The 27,452-nt window shown below is 44.5% G+C and overlaps 2 protein-coding genes across 2 annotated transcripts in view; one reads left to right on the top strand and one right to left on the bottom strand.

Annotated features, from left to right (window-relative positions):
* Window positions 1-27,452, bottom strand: part of LOC120910546 (zinc finger protein 850-like) — a 1,103,195-nt gene that overhangs the window by 468,778 nt on the left and 606,965 nt on the right.
* Window positions 1-27,452, top strand: part of LOC120909800 — a 53,737-nt gene that overhangs the window by 15,817 nt on the left and 10,468 nt on the right. Inside the window, 15 exon segments of the mRNA XM_040321530.1 lie at window positions 1,296-1,328; window positions 1,451-1,594; window positions 1,698-1,772; window positions 2,529-2,670; window positions 7,018-8,079; window positions 13,088-13,185; window positions 13,305-13,448; window positions 13,775-13,916; window positions 16,020-16,481; window positions 16,590-16,733; window positions 17,819-17,956; window positions 18,062-18,174; window positions 25,444-25,461; window positions 25,840-25,914; window positions 26,266-26,407. Of these exon segments, the coding sequence (XP_040177464.1) occupies window positions 1,296-1,328; window positions 1,451-1,594; window positions 1,698-1,772; window positions 2,529-2,670; window positions 7,018-8,079; window positions 13,088-13,185; window positions 13,305-13,448; window positions 13,775-13,916; window positions 16,020-16,481; window positions 16,590-16,733; window positions 17,819-17,956; window positions 18,062-18,174; window positions 25,444-25,461; window positions 25,840-25,914; window positions 26,266-26,407 (2,932 nt within the window).

Genomic DNA, 27,452 nt, shown 5'->3' with positions numbered 1-27,452 from the left:
GGAAACACCAGGCAAAAGAATCCTAAACATAGAGCCATTTATCCAAATTTTACTCCAGAGCCTCTGGTTTATTGACCAGATAAGTCCTTAATATAGATATACAGGCAGCCCAGTGTTATCCACATACCTTATAGACCAGATACATCCTAAATATAGAACCGTGTATCCAACTGTCAATCCAGAGCTTCTGATTTATAAAGCAAATACATTCTAAATATAGAACCATTTAGCAGACTGTACATCCAGAGCCCCTGGTTTATAGACCAGATCCATCCTAAATATAGATCCATTTAACTGTCCACAAAGAGCATATGGTTTAATGATCAGATACATCCTAAATATAGAACCATTTATCCAACTGTCCATCCAGAGCCTCTGGTTTATGGACCATATACATCCTACATATAGAACCATTTATCCAACATTCATAGCCTTTGCTTTATAGACCAGATACTGTACATCCTAAATATAGCATTATTTATCCAGCTGTCCATTTAGAGCCTCTGGTTTATAGACCATATACATCCTAAATATAGAGCCATTTATCCAACTGTCCATCCAGAGCCTCTGGTTTATAGACCAGATACATCCTAAATATAGAGCCATTTATCCAAATTTTACTTCAGAGCCTCTGGTTTATTGACCAGATACATCCTAAATATAGAACCATTTATCCAACTGTCCATCCAGAGCCTCTGGTTTATAGACCAAATACATTGTGCATATTAAGCCATTTATACAACTGTCCATCTGGAGTTGCTGGATTGTAGAACAGACATATAATAAATATAGAGATGGAGATTTTTTCCTGTTGTATCGAGTAGAACACAGGGACAGGAACAGTGTGATTATACAGACACAGTTAGAGATGCTACAGCTGGAGAGGAAGTGATGTCAGGTGCAGACAGGAAGTGATGTATCTAAGGAACAGGAAGTGATGTAGAGGTCTAAAAAAGGAAGTTCTGGGTGAGAGGTGAGTTGCAAAGAAAGAAAAAATAAGACGTTGTTGGAATTGGCAGCAGAGGAGTTAATCACATTATAATTTATTTAGAAGGACACAAGGATCTCTACAAGGACGTCATGATGGAGAATCAGCCGCCCCTCACATCACCGGGTAAGAGGAGACTTTATTGTAAAGGAGAGAGCAGTACGGAGGCTCCACCTAGATCCCCCATCATCTGATAAACACATAGAAACAATGTATTCAGTCAGTGTGTGTGTTTCCTACAGATGGATCCAGTAATGGGAACCCACCAGAGAGATGTCCCCATCCTCTGTATTCCCGGGATTCCACACAGGAAGGTCACACCATCCCCCACCATCATCAGGTAGGTGGGACTGAGCAATTAGAAATAAAATGCGTTGTAGAATTCTTTGCTTCAAAATAACATTTTTTTATTTCGTTTCTGGTTTCCTTTTATAAATCCGTTTTATCATATTTGGTGTTTAGGGTGATGAACTGAAAGACATCAAAGTTGAGATTAAAGTAGAAAAAGAAGAGAAGTCCGAGGATCAGCAGTCTATGGTAGAGGGTGATCCTCTGTATTCCCGGGATTCCATACAGGAAGATCACACCATTCCTCACCATCATCAGGTAGGTGGGACTGAGCAACTAGAATTCAAAAGTATTCTAAGCTATTGGGTGATATTTTCTATTAAATCTCTTGCTCTATTTTTTTTTTTTATTTGTGGTTTAGGGTGAGAGATCTCCCCCTCCTCTGTGTTCCTGGGATTCCATACGGGAGGATCACACCATCCATCACCATCATCAGGTAGGTAAATATGTATTCTAAGCTATGAGATGACCTTGTTCTGTGTCGTCTCTTATTTTACTTTGATATCTGAAGTGCAGCCTTTGGTACCCACACCCCTATCCCCATTTTTAGCTCCTTTTGAGTGCCCTACATTTTTCATCCCATTTTTATTTTTTAATATACATTCCTTTCCTCTGTGGGTTTTAAGCCCAGACACATCGTGGGTTCTCTTCCTCCTTGTGTTCTTCCAACGTACATGCTGAATGATGTGTCATTTGTGTCCTGCCTTGAGTTTACTTCAAAGTGGTTGTAAACCCTTGTTTACAACTTTATGCTAAGGGTAAGCCTATATTAAGGTTTACCTGTAGCTAACAAGGATATCTCCTAAATCTGCATGGTTGAGGAGATATCCCTGTAATTGCATGTGCCGACGTCATGCGGCACATGCGCACGTAAGCCAACTGAAGCAATGGCACAGTTATACTGTGCCCCCCCGTGTGCATGCGTGGGAGTGACGTCATCGTGGCTCCGGCCAATCACATCACCGGAGCCACTATACCCGGAAGTCACTCCGGGACAACATGTCGGGCGGCCGGAGGCGGAGATGTGAACCGCTGCGAGGGCTTCGATTGAAGGGAAGTAATACAAAATTAGTTAGTATACTATGCATACTAGCTGATTATGCCCGTGTCTTGCAGGGTTTATTGTTTTTCAGGTTTGTTTGGGAAGGTTTACTTCCTCTTTAATTGATGTTTTCTATTATTTTTGGTGTAGGGTGAAGAACGGATTAATATAAAAGCTGAGGTTAAAGAAGAAGAAGTAGAGACGTATGTGGGGGGTGATCAGCCATTCACAGAGGAGGTTGGGATGATTATGAAAAGTGAACAGGAGGACATTTCTCTACCTTGTGACACAGGTAGGTAACAGACATTGTGGAAAAAACAAGTCAAAGTCTCATTTTACTTCTAAGTATAAGGATTGTAGGGTAAGAAACATGTTAGATAATTATCAGATCTTCACTTCATCCTATAAGCAGGTTCTAAAAGGTTAAATATGTGTTTGCCTACTAAAGGGTTAATGTGTGGTGTGGTAAGAGATACCACTTGGTGCTGTGATGTTCCTTCCCCTGCATGTGTCACTTCCTGATTCTGAACCGGATCGGACCTCGTGGTCTGTTCCTGTATGGGAGGTGATCAGTGAGGACGCTGTAAAGAGCTGAACTGTGTGGTGGAGTTTCCCCTTAGCGGGACCCCTGGATGGTTTCCAAGCAGGGCCGGGACCAGGGGTGGGCTGGAGGTGTGGAGCCCAGTGGTTTACTGTAGGGATGGGGGCGCCTTCCTTCTGTTACAAGGCTGACAGGAGTAGTGATAGTGACAGTGATTTAGACAAGGGAGTGACTGATCGGTTTAGGATCCCCTAAACTTGCACATCATGAATGAGGAGTGGGAGCAGTTTGGCATCTTTGCCCTGGGCACTGGAAGACCTTGTCCCAGCACTGGTTCCAAGGACTGGACTTTTGATGCCATTTACTGGGAAGCAACAAAGCTATAAAAAGTTCTGAACAACGCTACACAGCCAAATCCAGTACATTGTTATTAGAGAGAGAGTGGAAATGCACTTGTGATTCTGTATATCCCTCATATGTACTTCTATGGAACCTGGACAGAACGGTAAATATAACTTTATTCACTAAAGCAGTGATTACATAGTTACATAGTAGGAGAGGTTGAAAAAAGACACAAGTCCAACCTATGTGTGTGATTTTATGTCAGTATTACATTGTATATCCTTGTATGTTGTATGTATGGTTCTCAACCTCAGTCCTCAAGTACCCCCAACGGGCCATGTTTTCAGGTTTTCCTTTACTTTGCACAGCTGTTTTAAATCAATATCAATGACATGGTATTGATAAGAGATAGTTTATCTAAGGGTAGTTCCCAAAACATGGCCCATTGGGGGTACTTGAGGACTGAGGTTGAGAACCATTGCATTAAAGAACCTATTGTTTGACCACGCGGCACTTAAATCCACTTAATAACCAGACCAATTTTCAGCTTTCGGTACTCTCACATTTTGAATGACAATAACTCAGTCATACAACACTAACCAAATGAATTTTTTGTCCTTTTTTTCCACACAAATAGACCTTACTTTTGGTAGTATTTGATCACCTCTGCGGTTTTTATTTTTTCTGCTATAAATGAAAAAAGAATGAAAATTGTGTAAAAAAAAAAAAATGAATTTTTCTTCATTTCTATTATAAAATTTTGCAAAAAGGTAATTTTTCTTCATAAATTTGGTCTAAAATGTATACTGCTATGTCTTTGGAAACAAAATAAAAAATTGTGGATATTATTTAGTCTGGGTGAAAGTTATATGGTCTACAAGCTATGGTACCAATTACTGAAAATTGATCAATTTGATCACACCTGATGTACTGACAGCCTCTCTCTTTCTTGAGACCCTAACATGCCAGAAAAGTACAAATACCCCCCAATTGACCCATTTTTGGAAAGTAGACATTCCAAGGTAGTTAGTAAGAGGCATAGTTAGTGTTTTGAAGTTGTAATTTTTTCCCACAATTCTAATGCGGCGTATACACGATCGTTTTTCGGCATGAAAAAAAACTACGTTTTTAAAAACGTCATTTAAAATGATCGTGTGTGGGCTTCACACCGTTTTTCGTCTTCTGAAAAACGACAAAAAAAATTTGAACATGCTGCATTTTTTCACGTCGTTTTTTAAAATGTTGTTTTTCGTTTTGTTAAAAATGATCGTGTGGGCAAAAACAAAGTTTTAAACCCGCGCATGCCCAGAAGCCAGTTATGAGACGGGAGCGCTCGTTCAGGGAAAAAACACCCGTTCATAATGGAGTAAGCACATTCATCACGCTGTAACAGACAAAAAAGCGTGAATCGTCTTTTACTAACAAGGAATCAGCTAAAAGCAGCCCAAAGGCGAATAGAACATCCCCTTTAGAGTGCCGTCGTACGTGTTGTACGTCACCACGCTTTGTTCATCATTTTTCAAAAACGATGGTGTGTGAGCAACATCGTTTTTAATGATGAAGTTGGAAAAACTTTGTTTTTCGGACATGCTGAAAAACGTCTTTTTTTTTCATGTCGAAAAAAACGATCGTGTGTAAGCGGCAGAAGATATTTTTTTTGTTCACACCATATTGTCATTATAACAGGTTATTTCTCTCACAGGGCAAGTATATTCCACAAATGACACCCCAAAATATATTCTGCTGCTCCTCCTGAGTATGGAGATACCACATGTGTAATGCCGCGTACACACCATCACTTTATGTGATGAAAAAAAAAGACATTTTCTGTGAAGTAAAAAACAACGTTTTTGAAACTTCAATTTTCAAAAACGACGTTGCCTACACACCATAGTTTTTTCACAATGCTCTAGCAAAGCGAGGTTATGTTCCACCACGTTTTTCCATTGAAGCTCGCTTCATAATTAGCTTCTGGGCATGCGCGGGTGTAAAAACGTTGTTTTAAACGTTGTTTTTTGCTACACGCGGTCAATTTCTGTGAAGTAAAAAACGACGTTTTGAAAAACGACACATAAAATTGAAGCATGCTTAAATTTTTTTGTCGTTTTTCACAAGACATAAAACAACGTTTTCCCCCACACACGGTCATTTAAAGTGACGTTTTTAAAAACATCGTTTTTTTTCATCACATAAAGTGATGGTGTGTACGCGGCATAAGAGTTTTACATAACCTGGTGGAGGAACCGCATAATCATAAAGTATCTTGATCTGGGCATACAGGATGAGAAGACTGGCATGTGGTGGTTGGCTTTGGTAGATCAATAGGAGTACATTTGTTTGTTTTTTGAGAGACCCATATTGAAAGTTAAGCCTAAGAATATTTTGAACTCCTCTACGGCTAGTTCTCTCCACTCAAAGGGGCGGGCATAACTGGAACCAAGGTTGCTTACTATGTACTGCTGTGCAAAGAGGTTGCACTGGGCCACAATGGATAAGAGTAATTCTTCGGTAAAAATCAAATGAAAAAAAATCAAGCATGGCAAAATTATCGGTGTTCACCTGGCTGGGCGGTGAAAGGGTAATTTTTTTTGCTCTGGAATTAGAAGGCAGCCACAGGGGGTTTTGAAGGCCATAAGGAGGGCTGGCATGGCCCCTATCCCTTTGGGGCAGAGAGGACACCCTACTGGTGCCTGGGCTTTGTTGCAGTGGCACTGCTCTCGAGGTGGACGGCACTGCGCTGCTAGTAGTAGGCTGCTGCTGCTCCACGCCAGAACGCCTTCTTTTAACGGGCACGCGTTCCTCCTCTGAATCTGTATCCGACCCGCTGCTTGTAACGGGTTCATAGGCTGAATCCGTGGTTGAGGAGAAAAGGCGAATGGAGCGCAATATGTACTTCATTACCTTCAATGGAAGACAGATGAGACATCACTGGTCAAACAGACCCCTAAAGTCACATTAAAGGGTTAGTTTGCCTAATACAGAAAAACTGTAAAGGTGACCGAACACCGGACCCCCTTCACCCCCCACCCCCGGTCCTCACTGTACTTACCATCAGCCATCCTCTACTATCAGGACTCTCTCACCACTCCAATGGTCAGGGGATATGAAATACCCCACTGCTCTGTCTTCTCCATACTTAGCTGCCAGGATTGACCAGATGGATTCTGATCAATCGGTCCAGGGGGGTGGGGGAGGGGACTTGGTGTTAGTTCAGCTTTACAGTTCTTCTGTAGAGGGGATCTAACCCTTTAATAAACCATTGCACTAACAGCTTAGGTTGTCTCCACACTGATGGAGGAGGGATGGTGCCACCCTAGGACACCAGCATTGTAAATCTTGGAGGAAGGTTTTTTCTCCATATTTTGATGTTACAGTTGTACCCAGTTCCATGCCAGAGCTCTGTGAAAGTGGTGACTGTTAGACCAAAGTGACTTTTTTCTTGCTGACTCAGCTTGGAGTCCATTTATGATCTGCAAACTCTTCATCATATAAAATCCAGCCAATCCGATGTAGTAACAATCCACTAACGCGTTTTGGATAATGAAGCCTCAGTCATAACTATTTATTATTCTAGAATTAGCAGATCATATATGGACTCGGTGTGAAGACTTTTCTGATTGGTTTTGGAGGTAGAACAGGAGCCCAGCTGTGAGATCGGCATTTCCACTTATTCCACCGATGGGGGGAGGAGCTAAAACTCCAGTTATTTGTCATCTACTGAGATTTTTTATATATTTTTTTCCTTCTCTCCAACAGATGGATGTGATGTGAGGAATTCCTCGGAGAGACATCTTCTATTATCTGCTGATTGTAAGTCAGAAGATAATGTCATCACACAGGATCCTCCAGGAGGAAATCCAAATACACAAAATATACATCACAGACCTTCCTGTCCGGAGACATCAATGGATCCCTCTGATCAGGGGGAATCTTCTCATCAATCACATACTATGATTGAAAATATCCATGTAAGATCTCACACTGCAGATAGATCAACAGATCCTTCTAATCCCGAGGAATCTTCCTCACCCCATGAAGGAGATCAGAGAGGTGACAATCTATTCTCATGTTCAGAGTGCGGGAAATCTTTCAATCAGAAAGCAGCTCTTGTTACACATCAGAGAATTCACACAGGTGAATTTTTTTATTCATGTTCAGAGTGCGGGAAATCTTTCACTCATCACGGAACCTTTGTTAGACATCAGAGAATTCACACGGGTGAGCGTCCTTATTCATGTTCAGAGTGCGGGAAATCTTTCACTCGGAAAGGAACTCTTATTCAGCACCAGAGCGCTCACACAGGAGAGCATCCTTATTCATGTTCAGAGTGTGGGAAATCTTTCTCTGTCAAAGAATCTCTTGTTACACATCAGAGAATTCACACAGGTGAGCGTCCTTATTCATGTTCAGAGTGCGGTAAATCTTTCACTCAGAAAGGACATCTTTTTACACATCAGAGAATTCACACAGGTGAGCGTCCTTATTCATGTTCAGAGTGCGGGAAATCTTTCACTTGGAAAGAAAAACTTATTCAGCACCAGAGAGTTCACACAGGGGAGCATCCTTTCCCTTGTTCAGAGTGCAGGAAATCTTTCACTGGCAAATCAGACCTTGTTAAACATTTTAGAATTCACACAGGCGAGCGTCCCTATTCATGTTTAGAGTGCGGGAAATCTTTCACACTGAAAGGAAACCTTATTCAGCACCAGAGCGTTCACACAAGTGAGCTTCCTTTCCCTTGTTCAGAATGCGGGAAATCTTTCACGCAAAAAGCATATCTTGTTAAACATCAGAGAATTCACACAGGTGAGCGTCCTTAATCATGTTCAGAGTGCAGGAAATCTTTCACTAGGAAAGGAAACCTTTTGCAACACCAGAGAATTGATATGAGTGAGCTTCCTTATTGATGTTGTAGATCAGGGATCTCCAGACTTCGGCCCTCCAGCTGTTGCAGAACTACACATCCCATGAGGCATAGTAATACTCTGACATTCAAAGACATGACTAGGCATGGTGGGAATTGTAGTTCCTGAACATCTGGAGGGTCAAAGTAGGAAGAGCTCTGTTGTAGACGAGTCAGCCTGGTGCAGGTTTAGGATTGGGTTAATAATAGAGGGCGGGGACTTGTTTATTAAGCAGCTGGTCAGAGAGGCTGGTGGACATCTGTTCAATATTGAGTTGGCCCCGCCCTTTGCAGGTATAACAGCTTCAACTCTTCTGGGAAGGCCGTCCACAAGGATTAGGAGGGTGTCTATGGGAATGTTTGACCATTCTTCCAGAAGTGCATTTGTGAGGTCAGGCAATGATTTTGGACGAAAAAGCCTGGCTCGCAATCTCCGCTTTAAATTATCCCAAAGGTGTTCTATTGGGTTGAGGTCAGGACTCTGTGCAGGCCAGTCAAATTCCTCCACCCCAAAAAACTCGCTCATCCATGTCTTTATGGACCTTGCTTTGTGCACTGGGGGGTGCAGTGTCATATTCTGCTGCCTATCGTACAATGCTGCAGAAGTCACGTGACGGCTAACTGCGCATGCGCACTGCGCTCCAACGGCAAATGCGATGCATTCCAGGGGATTTACGACACTACCCTTCAGGGAACCCATCACAATTTGTCACGGAAGTGACATTTTACCATACACGGAGCGCGGGGGGGGGGGGGGGAGAGAGACACATTCAGAGCGAGAGAGAAATAGAGATATAGAGATACGGAGATACATTCAGAGCGAGAGAGGGATACAGATATAGAGATACTGAGAGAGAACAGGGGCTCAGGGAGGGGATTTCCTCCCCTATGTGCATTACTTCCCTTATATAAAATATATGTACCCGATCTCTCTCTCTCTCGCTCTGAATGTATCTCTATATCTCTCTCGCTCTAAATGTGTCTCTCTCTCTCCCCCCGCGCCGTGTATGGTAATACGTCACTTCCGTGACAAATTGTGATGGTTCACTGAAGGATAGTGTCGTAAATCCCCTGGAACGCATCGCATTTGCCGTTGGAGCGCATTGCGCATGCGCAGTTGCCCGCCACGTGACTTCCGCAGCATTCTGCGATAGGGAGCAGAATATGACAACACAGGGGCAGTCATGTTGGAACAGGAAGGGGCCGTCCCCAAACTGTTCCCACATCGTTGGGAGCATGAAATTGTCTTGGTATGCTGATGTCTTAAGAGTTCCCTTCACTGGAACTAAGGGGCCAAGCCCAACCCCTGAAAAACAACCCCACACCATAATCCCCCCTCCACCAAATGATTTGGACTGGTTCACAAAGCTAGGTCCATAAAGACATGGATGAGCAAGTTTGAGTTGGAGGAACTTGACTGCTCTGCACAGAGTCCTGACCTCCTGGAACAGGTGCATTAGATCAGGGGTCTCCAAACTGCGGTCCGAGGGACAAATGTGGCCCTTTTTTAGCCTTTTTCTGTCCCTTGAGGGACTATTCCCCCCACTGACACAAACAATGGGGCACTATTTCTTCCACCAATACCAATCATGGGATTCTATTCCTCCTACTAATAGGGGCACTACTCCTCCTCCTATTGTCCACCAACCCTGAGGCCTTATTTATTCTCATTGCTGGTTCCTGTTAAAGACTTTGCCCGGCTGACGTCCCTTCTGGTTACTGATCTTTGGCTTCCGACTACGCTGATCTCTGGCTTCCTGATTACCGGTTTTGGCTTCCAAACCCTGGCTTATGTTTTGACTATGTTCCTGATCTGTACTATTTGTTTCTATTACAATAAAGGTGTGATATTTTTTTACGAAATCATCTGTCTCAGTCTGAATCCATACCAGAAGGGCCTGGTAAGGGTTTTGGTGGGGGGGGGGAGCGTGGTTCCCCTTAACCACTTCAATACACTCTGTTATATATACTACACTGCCTGCACTGACTGAATATAGAGCCTACACTGAATATCTAGTCTACACTAAATGCAGAGTGTATATATATACTGTCAGGGGTTCACTCCAAGTGTAGCGCTTTAAGGACACCACCACTCGCTTTTTTTCCGTTTCAGGGCTTGTTTTGCTCACTTTTATTTAAAAGAAAGTTCAAAACAAACGGAAAATTCCCTCCTAGAAAAAGTTCAGAGGGTGAGGTGCACGTCAGCCACAGCCGTATGTGCCAAAGCAATAAAGCCTTCCCACGGGTTTAAATATAGAAAAAAAATCAAAGGGGATTTCTGCTCAATAATTATTTTTAATGAAAGTTTGTAAAAAAAGACATAAAAAAAAAAAGACATCAATAAGATAAGGCAGTCATGGTACACCTAATCTTATTGGTGTCTTTTTTGACAAACTTTCATTAAAAATAATTATTGTGCAGTAATTCCCCTTTTTTTTCCCATTTTTTTCTATATTTTATATATATATATATATATATATATATATATATATATATATATATATATTAGCGCTGTTACTGATCAAAATTTTTGTGTTCATAGTTACATAGTTAGTCAGGTTGAGAAAAGACACAAGTCCATCCAGTTCAACCATAAAAAACACAGTACAATCATATACACCCAACTCCATACCCACAGTTGATCCAGATTAATCGATTTTTTTTTAAATCGATTAATCGACTAATTTCGATCAATTATAACGCACATACAGATCCAACTACGTTTAGCTGATCACCTTGCAGGCTGATTCCCAATGCAGCTACCAACCACTGGAAAAATGCATAGCAGGATACAAAAAACACACAAAGCAGCGCTCGATGGGAATAGCATTAAAATTTTTATAGTATTCAAGTAGGTAACAAATACATATTGCACTGGAGATAAAATCGATGTAGCTACATAAACTGTAAAAATGGTGCGAGTAATACCAAACGGTAACAAAAGCAGTCATAAAAACATGTAGCTAAGTATGATACTGGTATAAAAATGTGTACAACGATACCACTGCTGAATCCAGATGAGGAGAGGTTAACATCAATCCGTCGGCATTTAAATGTCCCGTGAAGGGAACTATCAGAACTCCCAGTGGATGGTTGTAGAATCCCAGATTGATAGAGGGAAGTGTAACAGCCCTTGTGTGCGGCAGATAGCAAGGTTCCGCCGGCATGCAGATATGAAGGCACAGCAAAGGAGCCCTTCAGATGGACACGGCAAGCCCTGCCGGTGGCCGTGACGTCACCGGATCTCCGATGGAACTACCTGAAGCCGGTGGAGAGGTGAGTACAAATCAAAATCATTTTGATCGATCAAATAAATTAAAGATTAATCTATGAATTAATAGTTAATTTCCACAGCCCTAATTATATATATATATTTTTTTTGGGGGGGGTTATAAGTAATTTTCTAGCAAAAAATACAAATTTTAACTTGTAAGCAACAAATGTCAGAAAAAGCTTGGCATGAAGGGGGTTATAGACCAGAAAAAAAATGTCCATCCAGAGCCTCTGGTTTATAGACCAGATACATCCTAAATATAGAACTAGTTATCCAACTGTCCATCCAAAGCCTCTAAATTATAAACCAGATACATTGTGAATATTAAGCCATTTATCCAACTATGCATCTGGAGTTTCTGGATTGTAGAACAGACACATAATAAATATAGAGATGGAGATCTTTTCCTATTATATGGCGTGGAACACGGAGACAGGAAGAGTGTGATTGTACAGACACAGGAAGTGATACCACAGCTGGAGAGGAAGTGATGTCAGCTGCAGACAGGACGTTATAGCTGCACAGGAAGTGATGTAACAGGAAGTGATGTAGGAGTCTAAAAAGAACGTCCTGGGTGAGTTGTGAGGAAGTAAAACGAAAACATTGTTGGAACTGGCAGCAGAGGAAGTAATAATATTAATTTATTTAGAAGGACACAAGGATCTCTACAAGGCCGTCATGATGGAGAATCAGCCGCCCCTCACATCACCGGGTAAGAGGAGACTTTATTGTAACCCCCAGACAGCACACCTCTGTAACCCCCAGACAGCACACCTCTGTACCCCCCACACAGCACACCTCTGTACCCCCCACACAGCACACCTCTGTACCCCCCACACAGCACACCTCTGTAACCCCCCCACAGCACGCATCTGTACCCCACACACATCTATGCACCAAGAGCATACTTCTGCACATTTTTGCACCCCCGGCACACTTCTATCCCCCCGGTATACATGGTACCCCCCCTGCCGTAACACTTGCACCCCCATCTCACTTTTTTACCCCTCAACACAGTTCTATACCTCCTAGTACACTTCTTTACACTTTCCTGGCCACATCTCGCCCCCAATTGCCATCCACCTCTGCAGTCACTGAGCCTCATCCTACTGTATGTTTCTGCGGCTCCACAGGTGCCGGTGATCTGCCGTGCTGGTTCCAGGTATCACGGAAGTTCCAGCGCATGCGCGAACTGATGCGCAGAGATGGTTCCAGCCATCGGGAAAGTTCCTTCAAGCACTGCGCAGGTGCAAACTTGCTGACGGAAATCCCCGAACGGCGGCCGGCATCCAGGGCGACGTGGACTTAGAGGAAAGTGGCCAGTCGGCCTCACGTCCTCGCTGCGCTCGGACGGCTCGCTTCGCTCGCTCGGCCTCCTGGCTCTTTTTTTAACATCCTCCAATCCACGGGGATGTTAAAGAATGAGCCTGGATGCCGGGCGAGGTTCAGGGATTTCCGTCGGGAAGTTTGCGCCTGCGCAGTCAGTGGAGGAACTTCCCCCATAGGGGAACATTGAGGACAAGTCACCGGCAAACAAGGCAGGAATACACACTGAGGGTGGCCGGATCCCACACAGATCGTCATCCGCCCAGGAAAGATGTTCCGCCCCTGTCGCACTCCTCTAAATCTGCACGCTGTGTTTCCTACAGATGGATCCAGTAATGGGAACCCACTAGAGAGATGTCACCGTCCTCTGTATTCCCGGGATTCCACACAGGAGGGTCACACCATCCTTCACCATCATCAGGTAGGTGGGACTGAGCAATTAGAACTCAAATACATTGTAGAATTCTACGCTTCGAAATAACCTTCTATTTCTTCTTTTGTTTCCTTTTATGAATCCATTTTATCATATTTGGGGTTTAGGGTGAAAAACTGAAAGACATCAAAGTTGAAGTTAAAGTAGAAAAAGAAGAGAAGTCCGGGGATCAGCAGTCTATGGTAGAGAGTGATCCTCTGTATTCCCGGGATTCCACACAGGAGGATCACTCCATCCCTCACCATCGTCAGGTAGGTGGGGCTGGGCATCTAGACCTAAATATAAATTCTAAGCCATGAGATTACGTTCTTCTGTGTAGTCTTTTGTTTTCCTTCGACATCGGAATTGCAGCCTTTGTTACCCCCCATCCCTATTTCTAGCTCCTTTGAGCGCTCTACATTTTTCACTCCCATTTTTATTTCTTAATATACATTCCTTTCCTCTGTGGGTCTTAAGCCCAGAAACATCGCGGGGTTCTCTTCCAACGGAGGGTACACACTGAATGACGTGTCATTTGTGTCCTTTATGTCTGCCTTGAGGTGACTTTAATAGATGTTTTCTATTATTTTTGGTGTAGGGTGAAGAACGGATTAATATAAAAGCTGAGGTTAAAGAAGAAGAAGTAGAGACGTATGTGGGGGGTGATCAGCCAATCACGAAGGAGGTTGGGATGATTATGAAAAGTGAACAGGAGGACATTTCTCTACCTTGTGACACAGGTAGGTAACAGACATTGTGGAAAAAACAGGTCAAAGTCTCATTTTACTTCTAAGTATAAGGATTGTAGGGTAAGAAACATGTTAGATAATTATCAGATCTTCACTTCATCCTATAAGCAGGTTCTAAAAGGTTAAATATGTGTTTGCCTACTAAAGGGTTAATGTGTGGTGTGGTAAGAGATACCACTTGGTGCTGTGATGTTCCTTCCCCTGCATGTGTCACTTCCTGATTCTGAACCGGATCGGACCTCGTGGTCTGTTCCTGTATGGGAGGTGATCAGTGAGGACGCTGTAAAGAACTGAACTGTGTGGTGGAGATTCCCCTTAGCGGGACCCCTGGATGGGTTCCAAGCAGGGCCGGGACAAGGGGTGGGCAGGAGGTGTGGCTGCCCTGGGCACAATGGTTTACTGTAGGGATGATGGCGCCTTCCTTCTGTTACAAGGCTGACAGGAGTAGTTATAGTGACGGTGATTTAGACAAGGGAGTGACTGATCGGTGTAGGATCCCCTAAACTTGTACATCATGAATGAGGAGTGGGTGCAGTTTGGCATCTTTGCCCTGGGCACTGGAAGACCTTGTCCCAGCACTGGTTCCAAGGACTGGACTTTTCATGCCATTTACTGGGAAGCAACTAAGCTATAAAAAGTTATGAACAACACCGCACAGCCAAATCCGGTACATTGTTATTAGAGAGAGAGAGGAAATACAATTGTGATTCTGTATATCCCTCATATGTACTTCTATGGAACCTGAACAGAACGGTAAATATAACTTTATTCACTAAAGCAATGATTACATAGTTACATAGTAGGCGAGGTTGAAAAAAGTCCAACCTATGTGTGTGATTTTATGTCAGTATTACATTGTATATCCCTGTATGTTGTATGTGTGGTTCTCAACCTCAGTCCTCAAGTACCCCCAACAGGACATGTTTTCAGGTTTTCCTTGACTTTGCACAGCTGTTTTAAATCAATATCAATGACATGGTATTGATAAGAGATATTTTATCTAAGGGAAGTTTCCAAAACATGGCCCATTGGAGGTACTTGAGGACTGAGGTTGAGAACCATTGCATTAACCACTTGCTTACTGGGCACATATACCCCCTTCCTGCCCAGGTGAAATGTCAGCTTCCGGCACTGCGTCGCTTTAACTGACAATTGCGCGGTCGTGCGACGTGGCTCCCAAACAAAATTGACGTCCTTTTTTTCCCCACAAGTAGAGCTTTCTTTTGGTGGTATTTGATTACCTCTGCCGTTTTAAATTTTTTGCGCTATAAACAAAAATAGCGACAATTTTGAAAAAAAAAATCAATTTGTTTTACTTGTTGCTATAATAAATAGCCCAATATTTTTTTTAAAAAAAAATATTTTTTTCTCAGTTTAGGCCGATACGTATTCTTCTACATATTGTTGGTAAAAAAATCGCAATAAGCGACTGGTTTGCGCAAAAGTTATAGCGCCTACAAAATAGGGGCAGAATTATTTTTTAATTTTTTTTTTACTAGTAATGGCGGCAACACATCGGACACTTTTGACACATATTTGGCACTATTCACATTTATACTGCGATCAGTGCTATAAATATGCACTAATTACTGTATAAATGTGACTGGCATTGAAGGGGTTAACAATAGGGGGTGAGGAAGAGGTTAAATGTGTACCCTGCATAGCGTTCTAACTGTGGGGGAAGGGGACTGACTGGGGGAGGTGACCGATCTGTGTCCCTATGTACAAGGGACACAGATCGGTCACTCCCTGACAGGACGTGGATCTGTGTGTTTACACACAGAGCTCCATGTCCCTGCACAGTTACTGGGCAGGGATATAAAATCCAGCCAATCCGATGTAGTAACAATCCCCAAACGCGTTTTGGATAATGAAGCCTCAGTCATAACTATTTATTATTCTAGAATTAGCAGATCATTTATGGACTCGGTGTGAAGACTTTTCTGATTGATTTTGGAGGGAGAACAGGAGCCCAGCTGTGAGATCGGCATTTCCACTTATTCCACCGACGGGGGGGGGGGGGGGGGGGGTTAAAACTCCAGTTATTTGTCATCTACTGAGATTTTTTATAATTTTTTTCCTTCTTTCCAACAGATGGATGTGATGTGAGGAATTCCTCGGAGAGACATCTTCTATTATCTGCTGATTGTAAGTCAGAAGATAATGTCATCACACAGGATCCTCCAGGAGGAAATCCAAATACACAAAATATACATCACAGACCTTCCTGTCCGGAGACATCAATGGATCCCTCTGATCAGGGGGAATCTTCTCATCAATCACATACTATGATTGTAAATATCCATGTAAGATCTCACACTGCAGATAGATCAACAGATCCTTCTAATCCCGAGGAATCTTCCTCACCCCATGAAGGAGAACACCGAGGTGACCATCTATTCCCATGTTCAGAGTGCGGGAAATCTTTCTCTCAGAAAGGAAATCTTATTCGGCATCAGAGCGTTCACACAGGTGAATGTTTTTATTCATGTTCAGTGTGCGGGAAATCTTTTACTCATCAAGGAACCTTTGTTAGACACCAGAGAATTCACACAGGTGAGCGTCCTTATTCATGTTCAGAATGCGGGAAATCTTTCCGTGAAAAAAAAAACCTTGTTAAACATCAAAGAATTCACACAGGTGAACGTCCTTATTCATGTTCAGAGTGTGGGAAATCTTTCAATAGGAAAGTAATCCTTGTTGGACATCAAAGAATTCACACTGGTGAGCGTCCTTATTCATGTTCAGAGTGCGGGAAATCTTTTGTTGAAAAAGGAAACCTTGTTAAACATCAAAGAATTCACACTGGTGAGCGTCCTTATTCATGTTCAGAGTGCGGGAAATCTTTTGTTGAAAAAGGACATCTTGTTACACATCAGAGAATTCATACAGTTTAGCGCCCATAATCATGTTCAGAGTGCGGGAAATCTTTCACTAGAAAAGGAAACCTTTTGCAACACCAGAGAATTGATATGAGTGAGCTTCCTTATTGATGTTGTAGATCAGGGATCTCCAGACTTCGGCCCTCCAGCTGTTGCAGAACTACAAGTCCCATGAGGCATTGTAATACTCTGACATTCACAGACATGACTAGGCATGGTGGGAATTGTAGTTCCTGAACATCTGGAGGGTCATAGTATGAAGAGCTCTGTTGTAGACGAGTCAGCCTGGTGCAGGTTTAGGAGCGGGTTAATAGTAGAGGGCGGGAACTTGTTTATTAAGCAGCTGGTCAGAGAGGCTGGTGGACGTCTGTTCAATATTGAGTTGGCCCCGCCCTTTGCAGCTATAACAGCTTCAACTCTTCTGGGAAGGCTGTCCACAAGGTTTAGGAGGGCGTCTATGGGAATGTTTGACCATTCTTCCAGAAGTGTATTTGTAAGGTCAGGCACTGATGTTGGACGAGAAGGCCTGGCTCGCAATCTCCACTCTAATTCATCCCAAAGGTGTTCTATCGGGTTGAGGCTTAGCCCTGTCGAAGCGCCAGCCATGAACTCGGCTCGCCCTCAAAGCAACAGACACTCCCAGTCTGGCTAGTATTTCTGCCTTTAGTAATGTATAGTCCTATGCTGACTCTGAGACCAAATCACAATTCCCCAGTTGCGGATCTGCAGTCAGGAAAGGGGCCAGTACATCCACCCATTCTTTCTCAGGCAGACCTTCCCTTTGTCAGGGCTGGGCTTCTAGAAGCTCTCTTCTCAGTGCTCAAGGCTGCTCAGCTGTCGGTTAATTACCAGCCACTCATTGTTTCCACAGTGGCTTACCTGGTTACCATTACCTGCCTCATCAGTCCAGCCTACAGCCAGCCCCTTCTGGCTATTTATACTGCCTTGTTCATGTCTTTCATGTGCCTTCGCCTTATTGAACATATCCTGAGTGTCTCTGCTGATTTCCAGTTAAAGACTTTGCTCGGCTGACGTCCCTTCTGGTTCCTGATCCTGATCTTTGGCTTCCGACTACGCTGATCTCTGGCTTCCTGATTACCGGTTTTGGCTTCCGAACCCTGGTTTATGTTTTGACTATGTTCCTGATCTGTACTATTTTTGTTTCTATTACATTAAAGGTGTGATATTATTTAACTGCATTTTCTGTCTCAGTCTGATTCATGGTTTCTGACACCCTTGTTGCAATCCACTCAGACATTGCCATAGAAGCTTCAACATTATCTGTGGCTGTCATCTTTTGCATGGTCCACTGCACTGCTTTCCCTCCCAATGTTGAGGGCAAACAGCCTAGTATGGTTCAGGAGCAGGTGCGCTCGCTCGTCAACTCCCCCCTTTTCTGGCCTTCCAGGCTGCTTGCTCGGATAAGGGTATGGATTTTGGGGGGACCCCCACGTAATTTTTTATTGACATTTTGTCGCAGGGTTCCCCTTATAAATCCATACCAGAAGGGCCTGGTATGGGTTTTGGGGGGGACCCCCATGACATTTAAAAAAAATTGGAGAGTGGTTCCCCTTAACCACTTCAATACACTGTGTTATATATACTACACTGATTGCTCTGACTGAATATAGACTCTACACTGAATATCTAGTCTACACTAAATGTAGGTGCTTATATATGCTATCAGGGGTCCAAGTGTAGCACTTTAAGGACACCACCACTTGCTTTTCCATTTCAGGGCTTGTTTTGCCCACTTTTATTTAAAAGAAAGTTCAAAACAAACAGAAGATTCCCTCGCAGGGGTATTCAGTATTTCAGTCCTCCTGGATTGTAAACGCAGCTCTCCAGCTCAGGCCTTGTGCTTTAGGGCCTTGGACTGTCTCCCACAGATCGGACGCTCAGCACCTCCGTGCGTACAGCATGTAACCGCGTGCTACACTGGCTCTTATCTCTCTCTCCTAGGTGAAGTCCTACTGACTCCCATGCCCAGACCTTCTGTTTGTAGAGTCGTCTCCAACTGGGAGCCTGGAGCCTTGGTCTGGTGATTACTTCAAGCCCAGAACAGAGCTGACTCATTAGTGAACTGGCTGTTTATTAGACCTGGATCCTGGCAGGGTACTGCCATGCTACAATACATATATACTTGCGTTCCGCTCGAACATTGGACTCATCCCAACTCGAGGGTCTCTGCTAAATATATATATATGTGTAGCACTACCCCCGCAGGAGCTGCTGGTTAATTTTGGGTGGCACGTTACCTCTATTCTCGTTGTCCAGGGTGAAAAGAGAGACAGAAGAATTTCAATGTCCGCACACATTGCACTTTTTTTTTTCTTGGGTTTATTTTGCAGAACTTCAGTAGAAAAGAAGGATAAGGGGTGGAAAGGTAGATAGGTTCAGGTACATAGTCACAAATAGGGAAACACTCAACACACAAACAGTTCTCGTCACCACTCTAGCCAGAGTGGGTATTGCTCACCCGGATAGGTCCCTCTCACTGGCCTAGCAGTCGGAATGGCGCACAAAGTAAAGTACAGTCTCTGCCACAGACCTTCCTTTATGAGGAGACACTTTAGTCCGGAATCCTCTGCCACAGGATTCAGCACCGGATCTCTCCAGCTTAGCTTTGGTAGAACTTTTAGACCCGACAGGCGACACTGTCAAGCCTCTCGGTGCGCGGTGCATCCTTCGATTAAAGCGGAGGTTCACCCATACCTTACACATTTTCCCCTTCACTTTATGCTCGTTTTGTCTAGGGGAATCGGCTATTTGTATTAAAATATGATCCGTACTTACCCGTTTTCGAGATGCATCTTCTTCCGCCACTTCCGGGTATGGGCTGCGGGAATGGGCGTTCCTTCTTGATTGACAGTCTTCCGAGAGGCTTCCGATGGTCGCATCCATCGCGTCACGATTTTCCGAAAGAAGCCGAACGTCGGTGCGCAGTATAGAGCCGCACCGACGTTCGGCTTCTTTCGGCTACGAGTGACGCGATGGATGCGACCGTCGGAAGCCTCTCGGAAGACTGTCAATCAAGAAGGAACGCCCGCTCCCGAAGACCCATACCCGGAAGCGACGGAAGAAGATGCATCTCGAAAACGGGTAAGTACAGGTCATATTTTAATACAAATAGCCGATTCCCCTAGACCGAACGAGCAGGAAGCTAAGGGAAAAAAAAAAAGGAATTGGTTGAACTCCCGCTTTAAGTTTCCAGGCCTTCTCCCAATGTACCAGCCTCTTGCATGGCCCTCTCCAGGATAGGTCCTCCCCTGGCTTCCTTCCGCAGGACAGACAGCACAGGATCACCTTTGCAAGGCAGGCCCCAGCCAGACTACTGGGCCCACAAACAAAGTCACAGCCAATGTGGTCCCGGTACCAGGATTCAGGACACGCACCTCAGGCCAGGCAGGCCACGAGGCGTGTGGGACGACAGACCGATGCACTAATGGCGTCTGTCCCTTAAGTACCCCTCCCCAGCATGCACAGCGAGAAACCACTTCCACTGATTCGCTGCTGAGGGGGATACCCAATACACCTTGACCTTGCTGCTGCCACCCTTGGCCTGGGGTGATAATGACACCCCCAGGCGAACAGTGGTAAAATACTCCCAGCACAGTCACGGCTGAAACAGGCTAAATTGCCCTTAATCACTTTTGTCAAAATAACAGCTCAGACCCCACTAAATTTAAAGCAGCGCCTGATCAACAGGAGCAGGGCGCTACATATATATTGAAAAAATTCAGAGGGGGAGGTGCACATCAGTCACAGCTGTATGTGCCAAAGCAATCAAGCCTTCCCACAGGCTTAAATATAGAAAAAAAATCAAAGGGGATTGCTGTAAATAATTATTTTTAATGAAAGTTTGTCAAAAAAGACATCAATATGATAAGGTGTACCGTGACTGCCTTATCTTATTGATGTGTTTTTTTAGGTCTTTTTGACAAACTTTCATTAAAAATAATTATTGTGCAGCAATCCCCCTTGATTTTTATATATATATATATATATATATATATATATATATATATATATATATATATATTTTTTTTTTGGGGGGGGGGGGGGGGTTATAAGTAATTTTCCAGCTAAAAATAAAAATTTTAACTTGTAAGCAACAAATGTCAGAAAAGGCTTAGGCATGAAGTGGGTTATAGACCAGAAAAAAAACTGTCCATCCTGAGCCTCTGAATTATAAACCAGATACATGCTAAATATAGAACCATTTATCTAACTGTCCATCCACAGCCTATGAATTATAAACCAGATACATTGTGAATATTGAGCTATTTATCCAACTATGAATCTGGAGTTACTGGACTGTAGAACAGACACATAATAAATATAGAGATGGGGCCGGATTCAGATACCTCCGCGTATCTGTCCGGCCGGCGTAACGTATCTCCGATATGTTACGCCGCTCTAACTTTGGGCGCAAGTTCTTTATTCAGAAAGAACTTGCGCCCCTAGTTAGGGTGGCGTAACATATGTGTTGCGGTGTGTAACGGTCACCACCATTTACGACCTTCCATCCCATCCAAGACAGCTTATCGACACTCCAACCCACAGGACCCGATCCATATCAATTTCCCAGAATCAAGACGAGACACGAAGCTCTGTACTTGTTCCAAATGTAATGATCCTTTAATGGTTTCTTCTCAGCTTTTTATACAGTACCAGGCATTAAAGCAACAATGAGATCTCCACCCCCCTAATCATACACTAAGGCTAATTACTAAACATTCCTTAATCAACAGCATAACAACAAAACACCTTCACCCACTCCGTCTCCGCACACAGCTTGACACCTCTGAGCTTTAATAGGCTCTAGACAGTGTCATCACACGTAAGCAGTATTTAGTATGCATAATTAGAGTTCTGGGAGCAGACCTGGGATTAACACCTGTCCGTTACAACATGTCCTATCTCATGTAATACATGAATTATGATTCCCTTGCCACCCCATGCCCAAAAGGCACAGGGTGGACTCAGACCCAAGAGTTATCAGTGACGCTGACACAGGAGTATCCCCCATCCTCACAAAGTCTCTGGATGTCCTGGGTCATTCCGTTACATCTCTCCCCTTTTGGTGGGAGACTGACACAGGAGGAGACCCCGAACGGGTTGACTCCGAAGTCAGTCAGTAGATCCAGTCCTCCAATGCTGGTATCCATACCGTACCCCAAATAAATTGCTCCAAACAGAGCCTTACTCACCCCGCCAACCTCTGTCTCTCTCAGAGAACCTGCCTGCCGCTGGGGAGAGGCCTGGACTGGCCCTTCTCCCTGGAGTCCTTTCAGCCGCTGGAGAGAAGACAGGGTGACTGGGCTCAGTCCATCATGTGGTTGGGGATCTGGGCCAACTGGCTCCCATCCCTGGGGTATACCAGTAGAGACTGAAGTCCCATCCACTGGTCCAGGAACTCCCTCTCCTGCTAGGTGAGAGCAGAGGCTTGTGGCACTCTACTCCGTTGCCAGCTCTTCTGCTGGGTCGCTTTGAGTGGAGACCACAGTCCCATCCACTGCCCCAGGAACTCCCTCTCCTGCTAGGTGAGAGCAGAGACTTGTGGCACTCTGCTCCGTTGCCAGCCCTTCTGCTGGGTCGCTTTGAGGGGAGACCACAGTCCCATCCCCCAATGTCAGCTCAAGCTGCAGTTGTGTGCCGCAGCCAGTCGCATCCTGCCCTGCTGCCAGGGATTCAGCTGGGGGTAAATGCTTTACCACCACAGCTTGTTGCTGGGGAGAGGGGCCAATTGCCCTGGCTCCCTGGAACTCCACTTCCATGGTGACTGGTCTCTGTACCTCTCCCCTCTCTTCAGTTGGTGCTGCTGTGACTTTTGCTGCTGCAGCACCTCTTTGCTCTAGCCAAGTGGCATCCACAGCCGCTATAACCCGGTCTATGATCTCCGGTGGAGGATTAGGTCCATACTGTGCCAGTCCACTGTATGTCCTTGAGGGAAGAGAGCTTCAGCCGTTCATACAGCGTCTCCATCGTCCTGTGTCCTTGTAGCCGTCCTTTAAGGGATGGAATTATCCCACTGCTGCCACCACTGTAACGGTCACCACCGTTTACGACCTTCCATCCCATCCAAGACAGCTTATCGACACTCCAACCCACAGGACCCGATCCATATCAATTTCCCAGAATCAAGACGAGACACGAAGCTCTGTACTTGTTCCAAATGTAATGATCCTTTAATGGTTTCTTCTCAGCTTTTTATACAGTACCAGGCATTAAAGCAACAATGAGATCTCCACCCCCCTAATCATACACTAAGGCTAATTACTAAACATTCCTTAATCAACAGCATAACAACAAAACACCTTCACCCACTCCGTCTCCGCACACAGCTTGACACCTCTGAGCTTTAATAGGCTCTAGACAGTGTTATCACACGTAAGCAGTATTTAGTATGCATAATTAGAGTTCTGGGAGCAGACCTGGGATTAACACCTGTCCGTTACAACACCTTTACACAAGGACAATGGAATGTCTTCCAAGCCCTGATGCAATTAGCATGTCACTAGAAATGAGTCACTATTGACTGGTTGGGCCCACATCTTGCAATCTCTCAAGATCCTGCAATATGAATTATTATTGATGTCCTATCTCATGTAATACATGAATTATGATTCCCTTGCCACCCCATGCCCAAAAGGCACAGGGTGGACTCAGACCCAAGAGTTATCAGTGACGCTGACACAGGAGTATCCCCCATCCTCACAAAGTCTCTGGATGTCCCGGGTAATTCCGTTACACGGTGTAAGGCTGCGTAATTCAAATGGGGATGTAGGGGGCGTGTTTTATTAAAATTATGCTTGACCCCGCGTATTTGACGTTTTTTTTTTAACGCGCATGCGCCGTTTTTGAAAACATCCCAGTGCGCATGCTCGAAAATCCACCGCAAAATGTCATTGCTTTCGACGTGAACGTAAATTACGTCCATCCGTATTCGCGAACGACTTACGCAAACAACGTAAAAAATTCAAAACTCGGAACGACGGCCATACTTAACATTAGCTACCCCTCATATAGCAGGGGTAACTATACGCCGGAAAAAGCCGAACGCAAACTACATAAAAAAAAAGCGCCGGGCGGTCGTTCGTTTCTGAATCGGCGTAACTCCTCATTTGCATATTCCTCGTGTAATAATACGGAAGCGCCACCTAGCGGCCGGCCTGGAATTGCAGCCTAAGATCCGACGTTGTAAGACACTTACACCTGTCGGATCTTAGGGATATCTATGCGTAACCTGATTCTATGAATCAGGCGCATAGATACGATCGTCGGAACTCAGAGATACGACGGCGTATCAGGAGATACGCCGTCGTATCTCTTTCTGAATCCGGTGTAGTGTCAAGTTTGCTGCCTATCCTAGAATGCTGCGTAAGTCACGTGGCGGCCAACTGCGCATGCTCGATGCGTTCCAAACGCAAGTGCGATGCATTCCAATGGATTTTCGACAGTACACACTCGCTTCGCTCGGACGGCTCGCTCCGCTCGCTCTGCCTCCTGACTCTTTTTTTAACATCCTCCAATCCACGGGGATGTTAAAGAAAGAGCCTGGATGCCGACCGAGGTTTCACTGGTGTGCACGTGAATGCATTGGAACGCATCGCATTTGCGTTTGGAACGCATCGCGCATGCGCAGTTGGCCGCCACGTGACTTCCGGAGCATTCTAGGATAGGCAGCAAACTGTGACAATACACCGGCCCATGGAGATCTTTTCCTATTATATGGAGTGGAACACGGAGACAGGAAGAGTGTGATTGTACAGACACAGGAAGTGATACCACAGTTGGAGAGGAAGTGATGTCAGCTGCAGACAGGATGTTATAGCTGCACAGGAAGTGATGTAACAGGAAGTGATGTAGGGATCTAAAAAGAACGTTCTGGTTGAGTTGTGAGGAAGTAAAAAGAAAACATTGTTGGAACTGGCAGTAGAGGAAGTAATAATATTAATTTATTTAGAAGGACACAAGGACGTCATGATGGAGAATCAGTCGCCCCTCACATCACTGGGTAAGAGGAGACTTTATTGTAACGCCCACACAGCACACCTCTATAACCCCCACACAGCACACCTCTGTAACCCCCACACAGCACACCTCTGTAACCCCCACACAGCACACCTCTGTTACCCCCACACAGCACGCCTCTGTAACCCCCACACAGCACACCTCTGTAACCCCCACACAGCACGCCTCTGTAATCCCCACACAGCACATCTCTGTAACCCCCACACACATCTATGTTCCCAAGAGCATATTTCTGCACAATTTTGCACCCCCGGCACACTTCTATCCCCTGTATACATGGTCATACAGGACACTTGCACCCCCATCTCACTTGTTTACCCCTCAACACAGTTCTATACCTCCTAGTACACTTCTGTACCCTTCCCTTGCCACATCTCGCCCAATCGCCATCCACCTCTGCAGTCACTGAGCCTCATCCTACTGTATGTTGCTGCGGCTCCTCAGGTGCTAGAAAACAAGGTAGGAATACACACTGAGGCTGTCTCACTCCTCTAAATCTGCACGCTGTGTTTCCTACAGATGGATCCAGTAATGGGAACCCACCAGAGAGATGTGCCCGTCCTCTGTATTCCCGGGATTCCACACAGGAAGATCACACCATCCCCCACCATCATCAGGTAGGTGGGACTGAGCAATTATAACTCAAATACATTGTAGAATTCTATGCTTCAAAATAACATTCTTTTATTTCATCTCTTGTTTCCTTTTATAAATCCGTTTTATCATATTTGGGGTTTAGGATGAAGAACTAAAAGACATCAAAGTTGAGGTTAAAGTAGAAAAAGAAGAGAAGTCCGGGGATCAGCAGTCTATGGTAGAGGGTGGTCCTCTGTATTCCCAGGATTCCACACAGGAGGATCACACCATCCCCCACCATCATCAGGTAGGTGGGACTGAGCAATTACAACATAAAAGTATTCTAAGCTATGAGATGATATTTTTCTATTAAATCTCTTGCTCTATTTATATATTGTTCTTTCATCTTTGGGGTTTAGGGTGAGGGATTTCCCCCTCCTCTGTGTTCCTGGGATTCCATCCAGGAGGATCACACCATCCCTCACCATCATCAGGTAGGTGGGGCTGGGCATCTAGACCTAAATATGTATTCTAAGCCATGAGATGACGTTCTTCTGTGTAGTCTCTTGTTTTCCTTCGACATCTGTGTGCAGCCTTTGTTACCCCCCCCCCCCCCCCAATCCCCATTTCTAGCTACTTTTAGCGCCCTACATTTTTCACCCCCATTTTTATTTTTTAATATACATTCCTTTCCTCTGTGGGTCTTAAGCCCAGACACATCGCGGGGTCCTCTTTCTCCTTGTGTTCTTCCAATGGAGGGTTCATACTGAATGACGTGTCATTTGTGTCCTTTATGTCTGCCTTGAGTTGACTTTAATAGATGTTTTCTATTATTTTTGGTGTAGGGTGAAGAATGGATTAATATAAAAGCTGAGGTTAAAGAAGAAGAAGTAGAGACGTATGTGGGGGGTGATCAGCCAATCACGGAGGAGGTTGGGATGATTATGAAAAGTGAACAGGAGGACATTTCTCTACCTTGTGACACAGGTAGGTAACAGACATTGTGGGAAAAACAGGTCAAAGTCTCATTTTACTTCTAAGTATAAGGGATAGGGGCGCCTTCCTTCTGTTACAAGACTGACAGGAGTAGTGATGGCGACAGTGATTTAGACAAGGGAGTCTATGGCCCAGGTTCTCGTAGAATGGAGTAAATTTGGGCAGGGGTAACGTATCTCATTTACGTTACGCCGCCGCAAGTTTTTTATGCAAGTTCTTTATTCACAAAGCACTTGCGTGTAAAGTTGCGGCGGCGTAGTGTAAATCACCCGGCGTAAGCCCGCCTAATTCAAATTAGGCGGGTAGGGGGCATGTAGAATTTAAATGAAGCGCGTTCCCGCACCGAACATACTGCGCATGTGCCGTCCGTAAAATATCCCAGGGTGCATTGCTCCAAATGACGTCGCAAGGACGTCATTGGTTTTGACGTGAACGTAAATGGCGTCCAGCCCCATTCACGGACGTCTTGCGCAAACGACGTAAATTTATAAATTTCGACGCGGGAACGACGGCCATACTTAACATTGGTTGCCCCTCATATAGCAGGGGCAACTTTACGCCGGGAAAACCTAACGTAAACGTCGTAAATTTACTGCGTCGGCCGCGCGTACGTTCGGGAATTCGCGTATCTAGCTGATTTGCATACTCGACGGGAAAAACTACGGAAAACGCCACCTAGCGGGCAAAAAAAAAAATTGCAGTTAAGATCCGATGGTGTAAGTGCCTTACGCCTGTCAGATCTAATGGATATCTATGCGTAACTGATTCTAAGAATCAGTCGCATAGATACGACGGCCCAGATTAGGACTTACGACGGCGTATATGGCACTGCGCCGTCGTAAGCCCTTTGAGAATCTGGGCCTATATCTATGTATAGTTTATACAGAGTTGTCACAGATACTGGTACACCAGTGTATTAGGTGTATATACAAAGAGTACCGCCTCCTTTAACCCTTTATTTGCCACTAATATATAATAGCAGCAGCAGATGGGTTTAAGCACTGACAAGCCGACTGTTGGCTGTATAACTTTCACA

This window comes from Rana temporaria, chromosome 8, assembly GCF_905171775.1.
Source record: "Rana temporaria chromosome 8, aRanTem1.1, whole genome shotgun sequence".
Lineage (NCBI taxonomy): Eukaryota > Metazoa > Chordata > Amphibia > Anura > Ranidae > Rana > Rana temporaria.
This window is presented reverse-complemented; position numbering and strand designations above follow the sequence as displayed.